The following is a 17,997-nucleotide window of genomic DNA, read 5'->3' as shown; positions in this document are numbered from 1 at the left end:
CTAGAGTCAAGAACACATTTAAATTTTTTGACTCTTTCTGGGAGATTGATACTGAGGAGGGGATTCCCAGCCCCCTCGCTCATCCAAACTGATGTGTTGCAACATCTCATTGGGAGTCATTAGGTGACCAAACACCTCAATTCCAACCCCTAATGCAGAACTCCGAGCAGGGAGGCAATGGGTACCAATGTTGACCCCGTCGAGGCTCGAACCAACAACCTCCAGGTCTCAGGGCAGGTGCCCTACCAGGAAGGCAACAACACCGTAAAACAACCAGCCATTAATCTTTTCAAATACGTTTTATTTCATTTGATAATACGGAATACTTCTGTCCTTTATTTTGAACCGGACGTACACAAAACATTAGACACATGCACGGTGTTCAGAATTATTCACACATGAAAAAGAAAGAAAAAGAAATTAGCTTTCATTCACTCTCACGTTGCTCCAGCGCAAGAGGACCTCGCCTCGACGGCTAAACGCGTTTACGGCATTGAATGTGGAAAAAAAAAGCGGCTAAAAGCGTACACCGGGGACATTATTTTCTACTTTTCGGGGGCTTGATTTTCGTAAACGGACATAAAAAACAGTGCGCACACTTTTTCAATCTGCCACCATATTTATATAAAATGCAGATACAATCAAAGGATATAAAAATGAATGGATCCCTTTTGACAATACTGTAATGTAATAATACTGTAATCATAACAAAAACATCAAAAATGTGCAAATATAGTAAATCAACACTGTGAATTTATTAAAATACTAATGGTCAAGGAAGGGGGAAAATACTAAATATGAAATGTGATGGTTAAGTTACTTATTCCTCCCCCTATGTTTGCACGCTATTCTTTTTGAAATAAGGAAACTTAGACATGTTTGGGTGGTTTGAGGCCAAGCAGACACTGTACATGTGAGAGCTCACTTACTTATTCCTCCCTCTTCTGTCATTGCTTGCATGCGTTTCCCCTTTCAAATTCAGAAACCTAGGAATGATTGGGTGGTTTGAGTTAAAGCTGACTATTGCAGGTACAAAAAGTGACAGGTTGAAGTTATTGCTGCCAAAAGGGTACACCTATATATTAAATGTAAAGGTCCGGTTCCTTTTTCTTCTTATTTCTGTCATAGTTTGCATGTTATCCTCTAAAACATGTAAATGTATAAATGTTTGGGTGGGTTGGATTAAAGCAGACACTGTAAAAGTGACAGCTCAATTACTTATTCCTCCCCCTGTAATTATTCGCATGCATTTTTGACAGTGAACACGATTGCCTCTCAACAAAAACCAAAGTTGAGGACGAACAAAAAGAAAATGATAAAAAGGCAACTCGGAATTTTGGCTTTGGATAAAATGGACGATGAGGTCATTATAGTGAATTGGTGGGAGTTTTAAAACAAGTGCTTTGTTGCTACAAAACAAACAAACAAAAACAAAAAAAGAAAAAAAAAACTATGTTGTATCCTCCTGACGCCAGCCTCAGGAGGAAAAGACATCACTTGACCAGGCGCACGCCTCCAACGCCACAACTAAAAACCCTTGTTTGGTTTTAAAATGGACACAGAAAAGCTAGATTTTTTTTTTCATCCCTCCCAAACAAAATGGCCTGATGTCGTTGCATTTAATACTCTCAGGCCTGGCGGCGGTGGGGCCTTCCCTAGGGGTCTTCGGTGTCCAGGAACTCCTTCTTGGGTGGGGCCACGCCACGGTACCAGGAGCAGGAGCCGTCGGCGCGCTTGACGCAGGCGTAGTGGTTGGCCTGGCGACCGTAGACCTGCTTCTCGATCATCAAGTCCGTCCACAGGCACTCCTCGGGGGCCGAGATCTCGCAGGGCAGCGAGGGGCAGCGCACGATCTGTAACCCACCGCCACAAATCAATATTTTGTTTAATTTGTGAGAGGATGCACAAAAGAGTAGGGAAAAAAATACTACAAATTGGCCTGATTTGGTTCAGGGTGCTCAATATACAATGTTAATTGAGAGTAAATTTGCTTTGATTCTATCCAGAGCAGTTGCGGAGCTTAAACTCTACTGTCCAAGCAGACTCGGAGCTTAAATTCTACTGTTCAAGCAGTTTTGGAGCTTAAACTGTACTGTTCAAGCAGTTTCAGAGCTTAAACCCTATTGTTCAATCAGTTTCAGAGCTTTAACTCTACTGTCCAAGCAGACTCGGAGCTTTAACTCTACTGTTCAAGCAGAATCGGAGCTTTAACTCTATAGTTGAAGAAGTTTTACTTTAATAGCAGGGTGTTAAGTTAAAGCAGTTTTGAAATTTTAATTACAGCAATGATTGCCGACCTTTAATTTATTTAACAATCAACAAAGCTTCAACCTAACCCCTAAACTTAATTAAAATCCTCAACCCAAGCACTTAACTCTAGCCCTTATCCTTAACCCTAAGAAATAAAATATTGCCATTTTAGATATGTGAATTTTTTAGCCATTCAATGACTGATTTCCCACTAAATACAATTATTACAAATACATTTTTAATTTGACAGATATGCTTTGAATTATAATGTTTAAGTGATGTTTCTTGGGCAGCCACTGAACCCCTCGAGCTCTCCATAGGCTTACGTGGCTGCCTCTGGCAATCGGTGTGCGAGTGTGTGTGTGAATGGGTAAGTGTGAAGCACATTGTAAAGCGCTTTGGGAGGTCTTCAGTGACTTGAAAAGCTCTATATAAATGCAGACCATTTACCATTTTTGAAATAGTTACAAAAGCATTGAATAACTCTAAAGTCTTTATCATTACTTTATGTAATAATCTTTGATATTACTCTTGATAACACATCGAATCCAATTCAAACGAAGTAATTTAAATTGTATAAAAAAGGACAATTCTGTTATATTTAAAAAATAGTAATACAAATAATTCTGACCTTGCATTCGCAGCCCATCTGGTAGCGTTGGCTGAGACTCTTCTTCTGGGTGTTGCTCAAGAGGTCCCAGGACATAATGTAATCACACAGCGTCACATGCATCTGACCACCGGCATCGGCCTTGCCTGCCAAGGGGACACAACATCGTTTTTGGACTATATGACTCAGAGAGATTTAAATTGAATAAAAAATACATTTAAGAAACTTTATTGTCAATCTTATCATCATCATAGCCAAATTCTACATTCACAAATACAAATTCAGTGGTACACAATTTTATTTTGTTGCCTTCCAATGTGAGGTAAAATAATACATTTTATCCATAAAGCTTTGCCAAAACCAGAAGGCCATTTAAACCAATAATATTTGTGAACGGTTTGGTATTTCATATAACGTATTCCCCCGCTCCTTGGCATATGTATTTAAAAATTAGTTTTAATTGTATTGTGAATGTTAGTATAGTTTGGTTATACATGTAACACATTGTTGGAAGATTTTGTATGGAAATGTGTACTTGCCCAAGACACATCGCAGGAAATGGTGTTCCTACAACCCTAGTGGTAAGGAGCTTCAACAAACCAACCAATTTGATACTGAAGTGCACACTGACAATCAGAAAGCTACTGCCATCTTTTGGAGAGGAGTGTAATTACACTTTATTCTGCATTGGAGATTTTTTTCTAGGCATACATTACCGTTTAAAAGATCGGAATCACTTAGAAATTTCCATTCTTTGAAGAAAGCAAAGTTTGAAGGATTAATTATTGTGGGTTTTTTTTATCACATAAAAAATAGTATTTCTATTATTCTTAATGTCTTGACTATATTTTCTATTTATTTTATAACTCATTTGATTAATAATAAAGTGTGAATTTTCATGGGAAACACAATTGTCTGGATGATGAAGTGATCATGTAGTACATATATATATATATATATATATATATATATATATATATATGTGTGTGTGTGTGTGTGCGTTTTTCTATTAGTTTTATATCTGATCATTTATCTGATTTTTTTTTTTTTGATTTTTTTGAAGGATTATATTTATTTTCCCAAAGAAAAGGAGCAGCATCCTCTGCCAATTGTATAATTTCTCATCATTACTATTTGGCAGTCAGACTGTTATGACTGACAAACTGACAAAGTGTTTTTTTTTAATTACGTATTTTTTAAAGATTACTTTTATTTTCTCAAAAAAAAGCAAGGTTTTCTGATAATTGTGAATGTTCTTAACTTATGTATAAGACACAAGCTCACAATTTATATGAAAAATTTTACATTTATTATCTTAGATTGCTTGATGGCTAATAGCTGTAGGACAAAAAAATTAAATTAGATAAATTGTGATTTTATTTTTTGGGCAACTTTCCAAAAATTGACCTTCCTCCCAGAATGGATTTTTGCGACGTCATATGCGGTACTTAAAAATGCAAACGGAGGTGGAAAAGAAGGCTTTATTTTATCATCCTACAGAGTAAACTGTTAATAGGATCATTAAAGGACCATATTTGTGTTACGTTGACCAGTTAATCACAATTTGTGGCTGTAAACCTGTTGCATGGTGTATATGTTATGTTCTAATTGTCTCAGTTCAAATAAATGTCAGCTTCCGGACTGACTGACACAGGCTGACGTGCGTTGTTTGAACATCATTCATGGTTTATTGTCCCTGAAGTGTGTGATTTAATTTCCATGTTCTTAGGAAAGAAAATTAAATAGCAATCGTCAATTACATCGAATCGCAATCCTTGTGGAATTGTCCAGAATTGTGATATAAATCGAATCGGCACCTTAGTAGTGATACAATTGAATTGTGACCGAAGCATATTGTCCCACTCTGATGGCTATGTTGTGCCACGCCACCCACACCCCAAGAATTAAAGCGCACCCACCGGAAATCAAGTACTCCTTCTTGCCACTGGTGTCCAGGGTGACGCCACAGACGGCTGATACGGGCGCAGTAAAAATGGTATCGATGTCCTGGTTAGGTCCCTTAAACATCTGTTGGTAAAAAAAATAAAAATACAAATAATATTAAAGTCCAGTCAAGTCATGTTTATTTGTATAGCTCTTAATCACAAGACATCTCAAAGGGCTTTACAGATTATTATTACACCATCCCCAGATCTAAAACCTCCATGAGGGCAAGGAAACACTCAAAATCTCAGCATGAAGAAATTGGGAAACCTTGAGAAGGGGGCGCGCATAAGGGAACCCCCTTCCAGGATAACCAGGCTGCAATGAAAGTTGCAAGGGCATCAACATACTACACAAAGACATCATCAACATGAAATATAGGTCATGCATAAGCTATAGAATAGAAGTGTGCTTTAAGCCAAGATTTAAACAGTTCCACTGAGGTTGCAGACCGAATTTCAGAGGCCAGAACATTCCACAGCGCCAGGGCATGAATGGAAAACGCTCACGAAACTGCGGTTCCATCAAAAACAACGGCGACCAGATAATAAAGGCGCTGTATTTGAGTCAATGATTGATCAAGCAGGAAACATCGCTGACGAAAATCGCAAAGGTCTGTACGCAACAGGAAGCAAATGAACTTAATGCTTGGATAAGAAAAAAATAATAATTGCCATTGTTGACCTTGATCTGCTTGATGTCGTACTGGATCCTCTTGATGGGGTTCCCGTAGATGTCGTTGCCGGAGTCCACTTCGCGCTCGCCCACCACCTTCGCTCGGATCACTGGAATCAAATGGACAGAATGAGCTTTAACTCCAAAGTTAAGTTAGTAAATTAGCCTTGTAGCAATCACTCAAAAGTTACAGCAGCCTCAAAGCTTCAACTCAACAGTTAAAGCAGCCTCAGAGCATTAACTCAAAAGTTAAAGCAGCCTCAGAGCATTAACTCAACAGTTAAAGCAGCCTCAGAGCATTAACTCAAAAGGTTAAAGCCTCAGAGCTTTACCTGAAAGAATAAAACAGCTTCCAAACTTTAACTAAAGAAATTAGACCAGTTTAATTAAAGGCGTTAACCCAAAAGTTAAAGCAGCCTCAGAGCTTTACCTCAAAAGTTAAAGCAGCCTCAGAGCTTTAACTCAAAAGTTAAAGCAGCCTCAGAGCTTTAACTTAAAAGTTAAATCAGCCTCAGAGCTTTAACTCAAAAGTTAAATCAGCCTCAGAGCTTTAACTCAAAAGTTAAATCAGCCTCAGAGCTTTACCTCAAAGGTTAAAGCAGCCTCAGAGCTTTACCTCAAAGGTTAAAGCAGCCTCAGAGCTTTACCTCAAAAGTTAAATCAGTCTCAGAGCTTTAACTCAAAAGCCAAATGAGCCTCTGAACTTTAACAAAAAAATTAGATCAGTTTAAAGGCTTTAACTCAAAAGTTAAATCAGCTTCAGAGCTTTAACTCAAAAGTCAAATCAGCCTGTGAACTTTAACAAAAAAATTAGACCAGTTTAAAGGCTTTAACTCAAAACTTAAATCAGCCTCAGAGCTTTACCTCAAAAGTTAAAGCAGCCTCAAAGCATCAACTCAAAAACTAGACCAGCTTAAATGTTTTAACTCAAATGTTAATGCAGCTCAAAAGCTTTAACTCAAAAGTTAAATAGGATCAACATTTTCACTCAAACGTTAGAGCAACTTCAAAGCTCTAACTCAGAAACTACATTAACTTCAAAGCTTTAACTAAGGTTAGAAACGCAACAAAGCTTTAACTGGAGAGTAAGTTCAACTTCGAAGCGTTAACTCAAAAGTTACATTAAGCTCAAACCTTTAAATCAAATCCAAATCTGCTTGAAAGTTTGAACTCAAATGTTAAAACAGCTGACCAGGAAAGGCTCAAACATGCCTAAAAAATGATTTTTTTCTCCCCCCAGACTCTATTTAAAGAACCCGAAAGCCGATACGGGCTTACGACATCAAATTCTCGACGGAAAAAGTGAGCGAACCAATACGAGGAAAAACAATCAGGAGCGAATAGTTTATTTACGCACCCAAACGCCATTCGGGGCCGTGAGACCAACTCAAATGACTTCTTTGTATTAGAAATAAACACCAGAAAAACTGTAAAAACGCTCTTTCAGGCAAAAAGCTTTTCATTTAAATTCTTTGAGTTTCTGCAAGCTCAGCATTTTGAGTCCCACTCTGCAAATATAATGCGGTCGTACCTGGCTGGCGCTCGCATTCCTCTTCTAAAATTCCTTCCCTTAGCCCCCCAGCCCACTCTTGCTTTCTGACCTCGATCGGAGTGAAGAATCGGCGTTATTCAGTGAATGTGCCGCTGATTTTGAATTGTAACTATAGTTTTATGTTTGTTTTTTGCAGTTTGTAGTCGGGGTGAGGCATCATGGGTGTTGTAGAAGATCTTTGTCAAACCTTTTCGCGGTACTTTCTTTTCCTTTTGTGGGCCTTCGAGCGACAGTAAATCCCTGGGATATGGTGTCCCCACCTTAGGGCGTTATCATGTTATGGTTTGCGATAGGATGTTTTTACAGCCCCTCTTTATGGCATTTACCTTACCATACCACACCAATGACAAATTATTCCGTGTGCCCAAATACTTACAAAATATCAAAATTATATCTCCAAAATGCCCGTCTGCTATTGGCCAAGGTCATATAAAATGCTGGTCCGCTGTTGGTTTGGTCATGAAAATGCTGATATGTTACTGGCTGAACTCCTTCCCACAATGCCTTACTCTTTATTTAGTTAAGAATCTCGAGTAGGTCAGACTTGATAAATCAGTGATAAAATACCGTTTTTTTTTAAATCATGTATTTATTTGCTATGGCTCCCAAGGCTTGCAAGTGTTGCTAAAGCAGGAGTCAGCAACCTGCGGCTCTAGAGCATGTGGCTTTTTAGAGTTGCCTTAGTGGCCCTGGAGATTTTTTTGAAGTGTTTGAAAATGAAAAAAGATGGGGTAGATTTTATTTATTCATTTATATGTGATGGTTTTCTTTAGAATAAGTACTAAATATTGAATGACTAACTTATGTATGACTCACCATATCTTTTAAAAATAGGTTTTAGTATTTTTGCTGCTCCAGACATATTTTTTTTTCTTATCAAGAAATAAAACATACACTTGCTAAGTTGCATGACAATCCTTGCAAGTGGAAGTTTTAAATCATTTTTAATCTGCCGTCAACATTTTCCTCCTCTGCACCCTCCCACAACGCTATTGGTAAATGAAACACGATTTTTACTTTGCTTTTATAATGTTATTTAACACATTCAATGCCAGACGCTTCTCTAAAATGGAAAGTTCGAGTGCCAGCCAAATTTTTCCATTTTTATCCATTGTAGAAGGCATACAGAAAATGTGGTTTTGTAGCTATATATGCATATAGGACATATCAAAAGAAAGCTTGAAATTTCATCTTTCAGTAAAAAAATAGTATGTTTTTAGCTTTTATTTTTGTTTAGTAAACAACAGTTGAACATTGCTAAGTTTCTAGAAAATACTGGTTTCCCTCCCAAAAAAAATCAGAGAAAAAAAAACGCTTTTTGTGAAAGGGTGCATTTCAAGCATAACATTCACTTTGCATTTGTGATACCACCAATAACTAAACAATGCTTCCCATAAACACAAGGGCACTTTGCTTGCAAAATAAAAGACATGTTTTTGCAAGAACACAGAACTTATGCATGGCCGATACATGAACTTTGCAAAAATGTTTCCAGTGATGTGATTACACCATTTCGATCACCATGGTGGTCGCGTTCCTCCGGGCATGCACAAAATGTCACAAAGGGACTTTGTCAAAAAGCTCTTTCTTTGCTTCTTCATACATTTGTTTCTCTCACACACTGCTTCACGAACTACAGACGCTCCCCTACTTACGACCCTTCGACTTATGAAAAACGGTAGATAAGATCTTTTTTTCGGGATGTGGAAGAATATCCGGACATAGCTGTAAGTTAGATTTTGTGTTCTGTGCACCTTTTTCTGAGTACAGGACAGTACTGTAATTCTTCTTTCCGCCACTACCGGCGTGTGGCGCTGTGAGAGGTCACCTACCATACACTCCAAAGAAGAAATCTTCTTCCTCTTCCTAGTTCGTGTGTAAACATACTGTATCTCCACCGCGCTAAGAACTTTGACATTTTTATTGTTTAATATCTTGTGCATCCATTCAAAATGGTTGGTGTAAAGTGTAAAGAAGAGGCGAGCAGTTTCTTTTAAAATGATAGTGGAATAAGAAAGCTTGGTGCCGTTGAGAAAATGATTGGACCGCTTTTTTTCAGCCACTTTCTTCCAGGGAGGAGGACCTCTTGAAGTTCATCTTCCAAACGTAAGTTAAACTTAACTTTATTTATCTTGATAGAGCATATTATTTTATGAAATGTTTATTTTTTTTGTACAAAACAATACAGGTTACTGATACAAGCCTTACATTTACTTATATAAACAAACATACATTCCATTCCAAATATAGCACTGAAGCAACTTACAAACAAATTCTACTATCTCGTTCGTAAGAAGGGCAACGTCTGTACTTGCCATATGGGGCTGCCTAAACACTCTCAATCGCCGGAAACAGGAAGCAACACAAGGAAGAGGGGGCTTTGTAGGAGTGTGGACAAAGATCAGCTCAAAGCCACTCCGAGTGACTTTTCATACTGATATCATTCCCAGAGGTTTTATACTTGCTGAAGAGTTGTGCCAACCCATTTACTATTTCTTTTTTAAACAAATAAAATACAAATATAATGTTTCGTTTTGGCACTAAGGGCCAATGCTTCTGAAAACATATTCATACATTATAACAGTGAATGAGTTGATCAAATACACACGTTACACAAACATAGTACTTATTTCATACTATTTTGTTATTTTAATCTTGGGTACCGTAGGTTCAAAACAGGTTAGCTAATTAAAAGAGATTTTATCGTCTGGTTTACAGCAATTTCATTTTGAGATCCCCACCCCAGAATGGTCTCATGTCGTATTCTGGTGGTCTACTACATCATCTTTGATGAAAGAGGTCTTTGTAAAACCTTGTTTCCTCTTTACTGTAAGTTACCCTTGGTCAATTTCACTTCCTGTAAATAGAGTACTTAGAAATGAACGACCGAAAAACTGCTTGCTGTAGAACTTTTGGACTCGCCTTGAGATCATGCGACCGCCGATTCTACCGCAAGCCGCCGAGTGACCCACATTTCGCTTGCTAGCGACTCCAAATTGTGATTTCCTACAACTTTTCCATGCGCTAAACCCCCCAAAGGCCCAATCACCCCCGCCACCATGACGACTTTCTTCCCTTTCCGTCGGTTGCCCGCCACATGTTGAGACAATTACATCAGGCGGCGCTAAAGCATAAGCGTCAGCTGGAATTTTTTAGTTTTTCGTCGCGTCAGCTGTAATCCGTCTGCCATGCTAATGTGGAACAGCAGCGTGTGAACATACGCTATTATTTTGAAAGAGCCCCGCCCTCGGTTTGGACTTCCCTTTTTTGTTATCGGCTCACACAAAAAAAACTATGGTGAAAACCATAAGGCGGATGTTGCGCTATTTTGAACTGTAGGTCTGGAAAAAAAAACAAGCTTTGCCATCAAAATAAATGAAGTGGTTCACAGTCCTATAGCTTCCTGTTTCCACCAAGCTTCCATTAGACAGTGACTTAATGCCAGGGGTGTCAACGTCATTTGAGCTCAAGGGCCACATGGTCAAAATAAAAAAACTCTCACGCGGGCCTGATAAGTAAATTAAAGAAAAAGAGAGAGAGCGGGACAAAAAAGAGAAAAAAGGTCAAAGAGAGAGACAGGAAGAGAGAGAAAGACAAGAGAATAGGAGAAAAATAAGACAGAGAGAAAGAAAATAATACAAAAAAGCGAGAGAAAAAGCAAGAGACTGAGAAAGAGGGGAAAAGAGAGAATGACAGACAAAGAGTGACAGAGAATTCAAGAGAAAAAGGAGAAAGAGAGGGAAAGAAAAAAAGAGAAAGAAAGTGAGAAAGTAATACAGCTTCAGTGTTTTTGGCTTTGGCAACATAAAGTGGATATATTTAAGAACTGCAGCTCATTTTTCTTTTGCACTTCTCTCAGCATTGTTTCGGGGGACGGATCCAATGTGTTAGCGGGCCTGAGCCGGCCCACGGGCCGCATACTTGACCCCCTGCCTTATGCCATTTTGATCCCACAAGAAAGATGTAATATATTTTGTTGGCAGATAACTATGCCCATTTCAATTATCATATTTTGAAATTCACATGTTTTTCTAACATAATTTTTGTCTTTTATATTAGTTTTTAATTGAACATTTTGCAGAGTGTGGATTTTTAAGCAGGAAACCTGTCAGGGTCTGACATACCTCCTACCACCAGAGGGCCCCAACCGGGGTTTCAACTGGACAGAGGTGTGTCCTATTATCACCCTCCTATACCCAGTTCAAACCCTGGTTGTGACTCCCTGGTGGAAGGAGCTATGTCAGACAAACAAAACCAAATTATAAAAGTATATCAAAATATAAAATAATAAAAAAAATAAAAAAGAGTTGCCAGTCACCCAAAACACTATATTCTTCATGACAAAAAATGAGTTTTTGTGGATTTTTCCCTGTGAAAGAAAACCATTTCAGTTAAAAAACTAATAATAAAAATAGATTTTAGAAAATAAAAAAGGGGTTTAACAATTTAAAAACAAATAAATCTAATCAGTTTAGAAAAAAACTATTTTTTCATTTAAAGAAAGATTGAGTGGATTTTTCAGTGTGAAGGATAATATTGAGGTTGAAAAAAATCTTAAACAAATTCTTGTAAAACAAAAACAAAATAGGTAAAAAACTAGTTTTAAATGTAATAAAACTTAAAAATAATTCAACAATTGAAAAATACTTGAAGGAAGTATCATTTTACGGAAAAATATAGGGGGGAAATACTTTCAAACACGAATTAGTAGTTGAATTTTCGCTTTCAATTTTTTTTAGGTTTAAAAAAATCTTAAGGAAGGGTAAAATAAATAATAAAACATGTGCCCCAAAATACTTTAAAAAACACATTGTGAAAAAAAAAAAACACGTTTTAGTAGATTTTTAACGATCAACGAATAATTATTTTTCCATAACAAAGAGTTTGGAAAATGTCGTATAATCTAAAAAATAATTTATACATTTAAAATAAAATACTTATTACATTACTGTATTCAAAAAATACAACAAATTTTCAGTGGATTTTTTGCGAAAAGAAAAATATTTTAATTGTAAAAAGATAATTCTAAGAATAAAGTATAGTATTTCCAGTTAAAATGATTTTTTAATAAACTCAATTTTGCAAATTCACCAACAGAAGAGAATTTGACTTAAATCGAATTATTGAGCCTTTACTTCAGATTCGCACCTCAATTTTCCAAATAGACTTTTTGCTAATGTTCGTAATATATATTATTGCAATATGATGTATTTAAGTAATTATTTGACTTCAAGTGTAGTGTGTTTATCCCTTTTTCATTTCAAATCCTGCTGAATTCCCCTCACAGCGTCGCTCGTGTTTATTCTGGCGCCGTTCAAAGTTGCCGGGCATTCCTGCAATTCCACAACTTGCAAAAGTCCAAAGACGGACTGGGCCGGAGAGGAAAGTTTGCGATGTGGCGGGCAGGGATCCCGCTTTTTCTCTGACATCCCCCCGATCCTCCACACTTTCCACACTGCCTCTGTGCCACGTTGTCCCCATCCCCAACAACGTAAAGGTATACTATAATACTTATCACAGCAGCCTGGACGCATCCTGATCCATGATACTTATTATGGCCCAGCTCTCCAGTGCCTCATGCACATTATGAAGAGGTTGAGAGGAGACACAACCAAGTTTTGCTAATTTTATAGATGAAAAATACATTTCAAAAATCACGTCGGGTGCACACATCCTAGCCATGCGACCGATTTAGATCGAGATCGCCAGTGCCTCACGCACAATACAAAGAAGAAGAGAGGAGACACGACCAAGTTTTGCTACTCTTATAGAACAAAAATAAAAACATTTAAAAATTTACATCGGGTGCACGCATCCAAGCCCTGCAACCGATTATGATCCAGATCTCCAGTGCCTCACGCACAATACAAAGAGGAAGAGAGGAGACACGACCAAATTTTGCTACTCTTATAGATCAAAAATTAAAAAATTTACATCGGGTGCACGCATCCAAGCCATGCGACCGATTATGATCCAGATCTCCAGTGCCTCACGCACAATACAAAGAGGTAGAGAGGAGACACAACCAAGTTGTGCTAGTAGTTCTACAGAAAATCTAAAAATATTCAAATGAGGAACATGAATGGGAATCTTTCTAACAAGTAGTGTCGGTTGTTTGGATATTATAGCGTGGCTATTTTTTTCATATCGGGCCGATAACCGTGACATAATATTTGACCGGTATCAATCAGATAACGATCAGCCTGATAATTATTAAGAATTTCTATTTGATCAGTTTTTACAAACCTCTAAATGTGGGTCACTGGCCGAGGTGGCCTTGATGTAAGGATTTTTTTCCCCTAACAAAATAGTCAATGATAATTACTATAGTATTACACACTAATCTAAATTTCACGTTTTCACCTTTTCGCATGGAAAATTATAATAATTGAGAAACGATTTTCCCATCCATTTTTGGTCAATTTCAAAAAGCAGACAGAAAAAATATTTACATTCTAGCTGAAATAGATATTGTGCATCCATTCTCATCCACAAAGGATATCAAACTGCTGTTGCCGCGGCAACGTGAGGCAGATTCCAATGCGCTAGAGGTCACGTTAGGACTATGAGATGCAAGATACATTTTGCAAGGTTTCATCCATTTCATTTTCTTGAAGCGGAAGAAAGGGGGAAGCACAACAATAGTTGGTGTTTTGGGATAATTATAAGGAGATAATAACAGTATTATGGCAATAAAAGTGCATATATTTATATATACATATATATAAATTATTTTTCAATGCCTCTTTGATTTAAAGAGTTTCCAGACCCCTAGGTTGGACCCCTGGGCTAGTATGTTAGCTTTTTCAGCTACTGTTTTGAACGAAGGGAAAGTTGGACTGTACAGTACAGCAGCTACAAGTTTTTTTGTTTTATTATTACATGTAGAAGAAAATTAGTTGCGTTATTAGCGGCAGTGGCACAGGCAGAGCTTTCGTCTTGGGACCGAGAGGTCTCAGGTTCAATTCCTGGCTCCTCTGAGTAAAATGTCGAAGTGTCCTTGGGCAGGACACCGAACCTCCTTATGCCCGTGATAAGCAGGTGCCTTGCATGGTTGACTCCGCTAGCGGAGTGCGAGTGTGTGAATGGGTAAGTGTAAAGTACATTGTAAAGCGCTTTGGAGGTCTTCGGTGACCTGAAAAGCGCTGTGTAAACTGAGTTTTTGTTATACTTTGTGGCGTGACAAATGACCGATCATCATTATTTAGTTTGATACATTTCAGGTTCTAAATTCCCGAAACATCCAGTCCAATATATATATAGTAGTTTTAAAGAACCAGAGGCCTCAAAAATGATGATTTTGGCAACGTACGACCACAATGAGGAACTTGTTCACTCCTGTTTATTCTAAAATACCCACAACGTTTATAAAAGTAGGAGGCATGGGGGAAAGAAATCCAAGCCACCTACAAAAATGTTACATTTTAAGGTACCTTTATAATTATCCCGATATGCACCTAAATATGACATTAAAACCCATTTTGAGAGAAAAGTATTGGTATCATAACTTGATGGTTAACAAAAAATAATATTCGTTTTTTACAGCGGCTGTGTCTTTTAGCAGATTCCAGCACTTGTGAAAAATAATCATTGCTCTTAAATTATAGATTAGTATAATAAAAATGCAATATTCTTTTTTAAATATTGAGTGTGTGAAAATATTCCACTTAATTTGGTCGAGTTACAAAACAAAAACAGTGATTCGTAAATTAGTTTAGAAAAAAAGAGACCTTAGTATATTTTGATTATAATGTATGGAAAAATATATATTTTAGTTTTTAATCTGTTATTCTTATTTTTGTAAATGTTTCTGTCATTGTACTACAGTATTTTCATAGCACTATTTTTCTCATTCAGTCTACAAGCCGTGAGAATATTGCCTATCGATCCTAAAATTTTTATAGTGACGATGTGTGTTACTTGGTGCTTTCTAGTGATAAAAAAAAATTAACCCGAAATTCACGAAAGGCAAAAGTAAGAAAGGAAATGTGTTTGTGTATTTTGGCCACTTTGACTCTCCATAGTTTGCCTTTTCCCCTGTGCTTTTTAGTACTCGTTTTCGGTTGCACTATAGAATAGAGCGACAACACCATTCAAACCATACACAGTCACTTTAATTTCTTTTATTTTATTCTTCAAGTTTTTAAAACACGTCTCTCTTGTATTACCATATATAATCTTGTTGTGTCAACAACAATAAAAACGATTATATTATATTATATCAATTATAATGATAACAAATTTCACGGCCAGGCCAGTCATAGTAACATTTTAATTAGATGCAGGTAGCCGTGAATATTAATATCAAAGGATTTTGCGTGTTTAAAGGTACACTATGTAATATTTGACCACTAAATGGCTCTGTATGGTGTTGTGGACACTCACAGCAACCAAAACACATTATTTTCCCTCACTTTTTTTGCAAGGATAAAAGGAAAGAGGTGAAAGAAGGAAAAGATGAAAGAGAAAAATACTTTTTAAAAACTAAAAAAAGAAGAAATATACAAAAAGGAAAAATGAAAGAAAAGAAAGAGAAAAAACAGAAAAGGGGAAAAAATAAATACAAATATTAAAAAAGGAAAAGATAAAGAGCCCAAAAAAGGAGAAAACAATAGAGTAAAATAGAGTAAACAGAGGAAGAAAAATATTTAAAATGAAAGAAAGAAAAAAAAGAAAAAGAAAAAAACAGGAAAAAGGGAATAAAAAAAATATTTTAATGCCTTGGCAGCAAGATGGCGGTCAATCATGTCAGCTCCCTTTAAGTGAGGATCATCATCATCATCATTAAATAAATTCTAATTTCTCGATCTCCAAGTATTTTCCAAAGTGCCTGTTTACATGATAATTTATATTTTTTTGCTTAAAATTTAAATCAGTGTTGTTTATGTTTTTCCAAATGAAGTTTATTACCAACAAGAGGCGCCAAGTAATACACTGTACCCCTTTAAATAAGAATATATACAGTATTTAATATACTTGTATCTATATATAATTAGTTTTTAATTCATTAGTGATGATTTAAAGTCAAGGTGTCCTATTCCTTTGTTACAACCTATTTCCCTTATTTAGTGAAGACCCGTTTTTCAGTGTAGTGGGGTCTTTGGTCTGCAGGAGGGTGTTGCTGCAAAAAAAAAAATCAGCATGCAAAGCGAGTCGTGGCCTTGAGCAGCACAAAAACGCTTCTATTTTTTGTCTGCAGCATGTGCACCATACAACAACGACAACAACAACAACAAAAACAAGCTAAGAATGTTGGGGTGTGCTTGCGTGGGCGTACTCACCCACGTCGGCGTTGCAGAAAGCCTGTTGCGGGTGCACCGGGGCGCAGGAGCACGCCTCGGCCAGCTCCGACGCCCGCCAGGCGAGCAGCAGAGCCAGGGTGCAAAAGACGCCGTTGGCCATCGGCGACATCGTCGAAGAAAATCGCAGCAAACCAAGAGAATTTCCTCTTTTTTTCCCTCTCCTGTTTTTTCCTGCAGTTGCGGCGCAGATGCAAACGAGTACGACTCTTCTATTTTTTTTTCTATCCCGGTAAATAAATCTTTTTTGTTTTGTGTTATTACCCGCGAGAGTCCAGACTTAAACAATATTAAAAACGTTTGATGTAAGTTACAAGGAAGAAACCTGAAAAGTCGATTTTTGAGTGGGTTGCGTTGAGACGCGTCAGTCAAGGACTCTTGTTGTCGTCGGCTGCACGCCTGTTTTATAAAAGAAGCGCCTTGACCACGCCCCCTGTGGCTACGGCAAGTAGGAAAGACCAAAAAGAAACAAATGACCTAAACAGAATTTCCAGATGTATAAGATTCGCGTTATTAGAGTTAATGGGTTTAAATGTGTGCATTTTAACATTCACAGATACTATTATGCTGCTGTTTTAATGTTTGTATTGGGTTATTTATGGGAATTTGGTTTTATCAAGATTTTTTTCTGGATTTTATCTTTGCATTTTCTTTTAGCTGTTGTTGAGAATTAATTATCAAAATGTACCGTTTACCAAATTCTTCGAATTAGTTATCTGATTCAAAAACCAAACACAACCTACATTCACCCAACAATTTATGCATGCTCGTTTCTTGGTGGAAAAGATGAACAAGAAAGCCGACATTTTCACACGGGGGGAGATTTAATTTCATTAACAATTTAACTAAGTCTACTCCATCAAAAATGGCTGAATTAGTGTCGTCGGAGTCTATGGGAAGCCCTCTTCTGAAGTCCTTTAGCTTTCTTCTCCTTGGCCCACGTCCCCCCGCAAGATGGTGTGCTGGCTCCTCCCATGGGCGTGCCAAGGAAGCCCAACATGAGGCTTCTCAAAACAACGCGTTTCTACGTCATCAGGGCTGTGTTCTCAAAACTACGCCTGCCGACCTCCGTCACAGTCCTGTTATCAACAGAACTAGACAAAATATTTTGCAATTGGAACAGCCTGCCCTGTCATTGAACTAAAGCCTACTCAGTGAAAATCTTCATTGCGTTATGAGTCAATCGTATACAATCCTTTACAGTCAAATGTATAAAATCCTTTATAGTCAAATGTATAAAATCCTTTGCTGTGAATGAATGACTGGATGTTCCAAACAAAGTTCAGTTGCTCCTCGACAATGGCAATGAATATAATAAGAATCACTTATTCTCACAAGGGGGCTGGAGCCAATTCCAGCCGACTTTGGCCAGTGGCCAAGGGACACCCTGAACTGCTTGCCTGCCAGAGACAGAGAACAACTCCCTTGCTCAATCACGCCCAGGGAGAATTTTGGTCCCGCCAATCAACCTGCCGTGCATGCTTTTAGAATGTGGGATGAAACCAGAGTGCCTGGAGAAAACGCAGGCACAGGGAGAACATGCAAATTCTGCATGGGGAGGCAGGTAGTTGTGATTAAAACCCCGACCTCTGCATCGTGGGCCTAACTCGCTAACCACTCAGCCGCCATGCGGTCAATATGTGTACAGTTATAGATGTAACCGCGGT

At 37.6% G+C, this 17,997-nt stretch overlaps 1 protein-coding gene across 1 annotated transcript; it reads right to left on the bottom strand.

Moving 5' to 3' along the window:
* Positions 1–284: 284 nt before the first annotated feature.
* timp2a (TIMP metallopeptidase inhibitor 2a) lies at positions 285–16,732 on the bottom strand. The gene is made up of 5 exons (XM_088323676.1): positions 16,313–16,732; positions 5,489–5,589; positions 4,780–4,888; positions 2,882–3,006; positions 285–1,853 (listed from the first exon to the last, which is right to left on the bottom strand). Exons 1-5 carry the CDS (start codon positions 16,440–16,442, stop codon positions 1,656–1,658), a joined length of 663 nt encoding a protein of 220 aa, XP_088179802.1. The 5' UTR covers positions 16,443–16,732; the 3' UTR covers positions 285–1,655.
* Positions 16,733–17,997: the final 1,265 nt, after the last annotated feature.

This window comes from Urocampus carinirostris, chromosome 19, assembly GCF_059441175.1.
Source record: "Urocampus carinirostris isolate Australia breed hairy pipefish chromosome 19, RoL_Ucar_1.0, whole genome shotgun sequence".
NCBI classification, from domain to species: Eukaryota; Metazoa; Chordata; class Actinopteri; order Syngnathiformes; family Syngnathidae; genus Urocampus; species Urocampus carinirostris.
The sequence above is the reverse complement of the archived record's forward strand: the minus strand, read 5'-3'. Positions and strand labels throughout refer to the sequence as shown.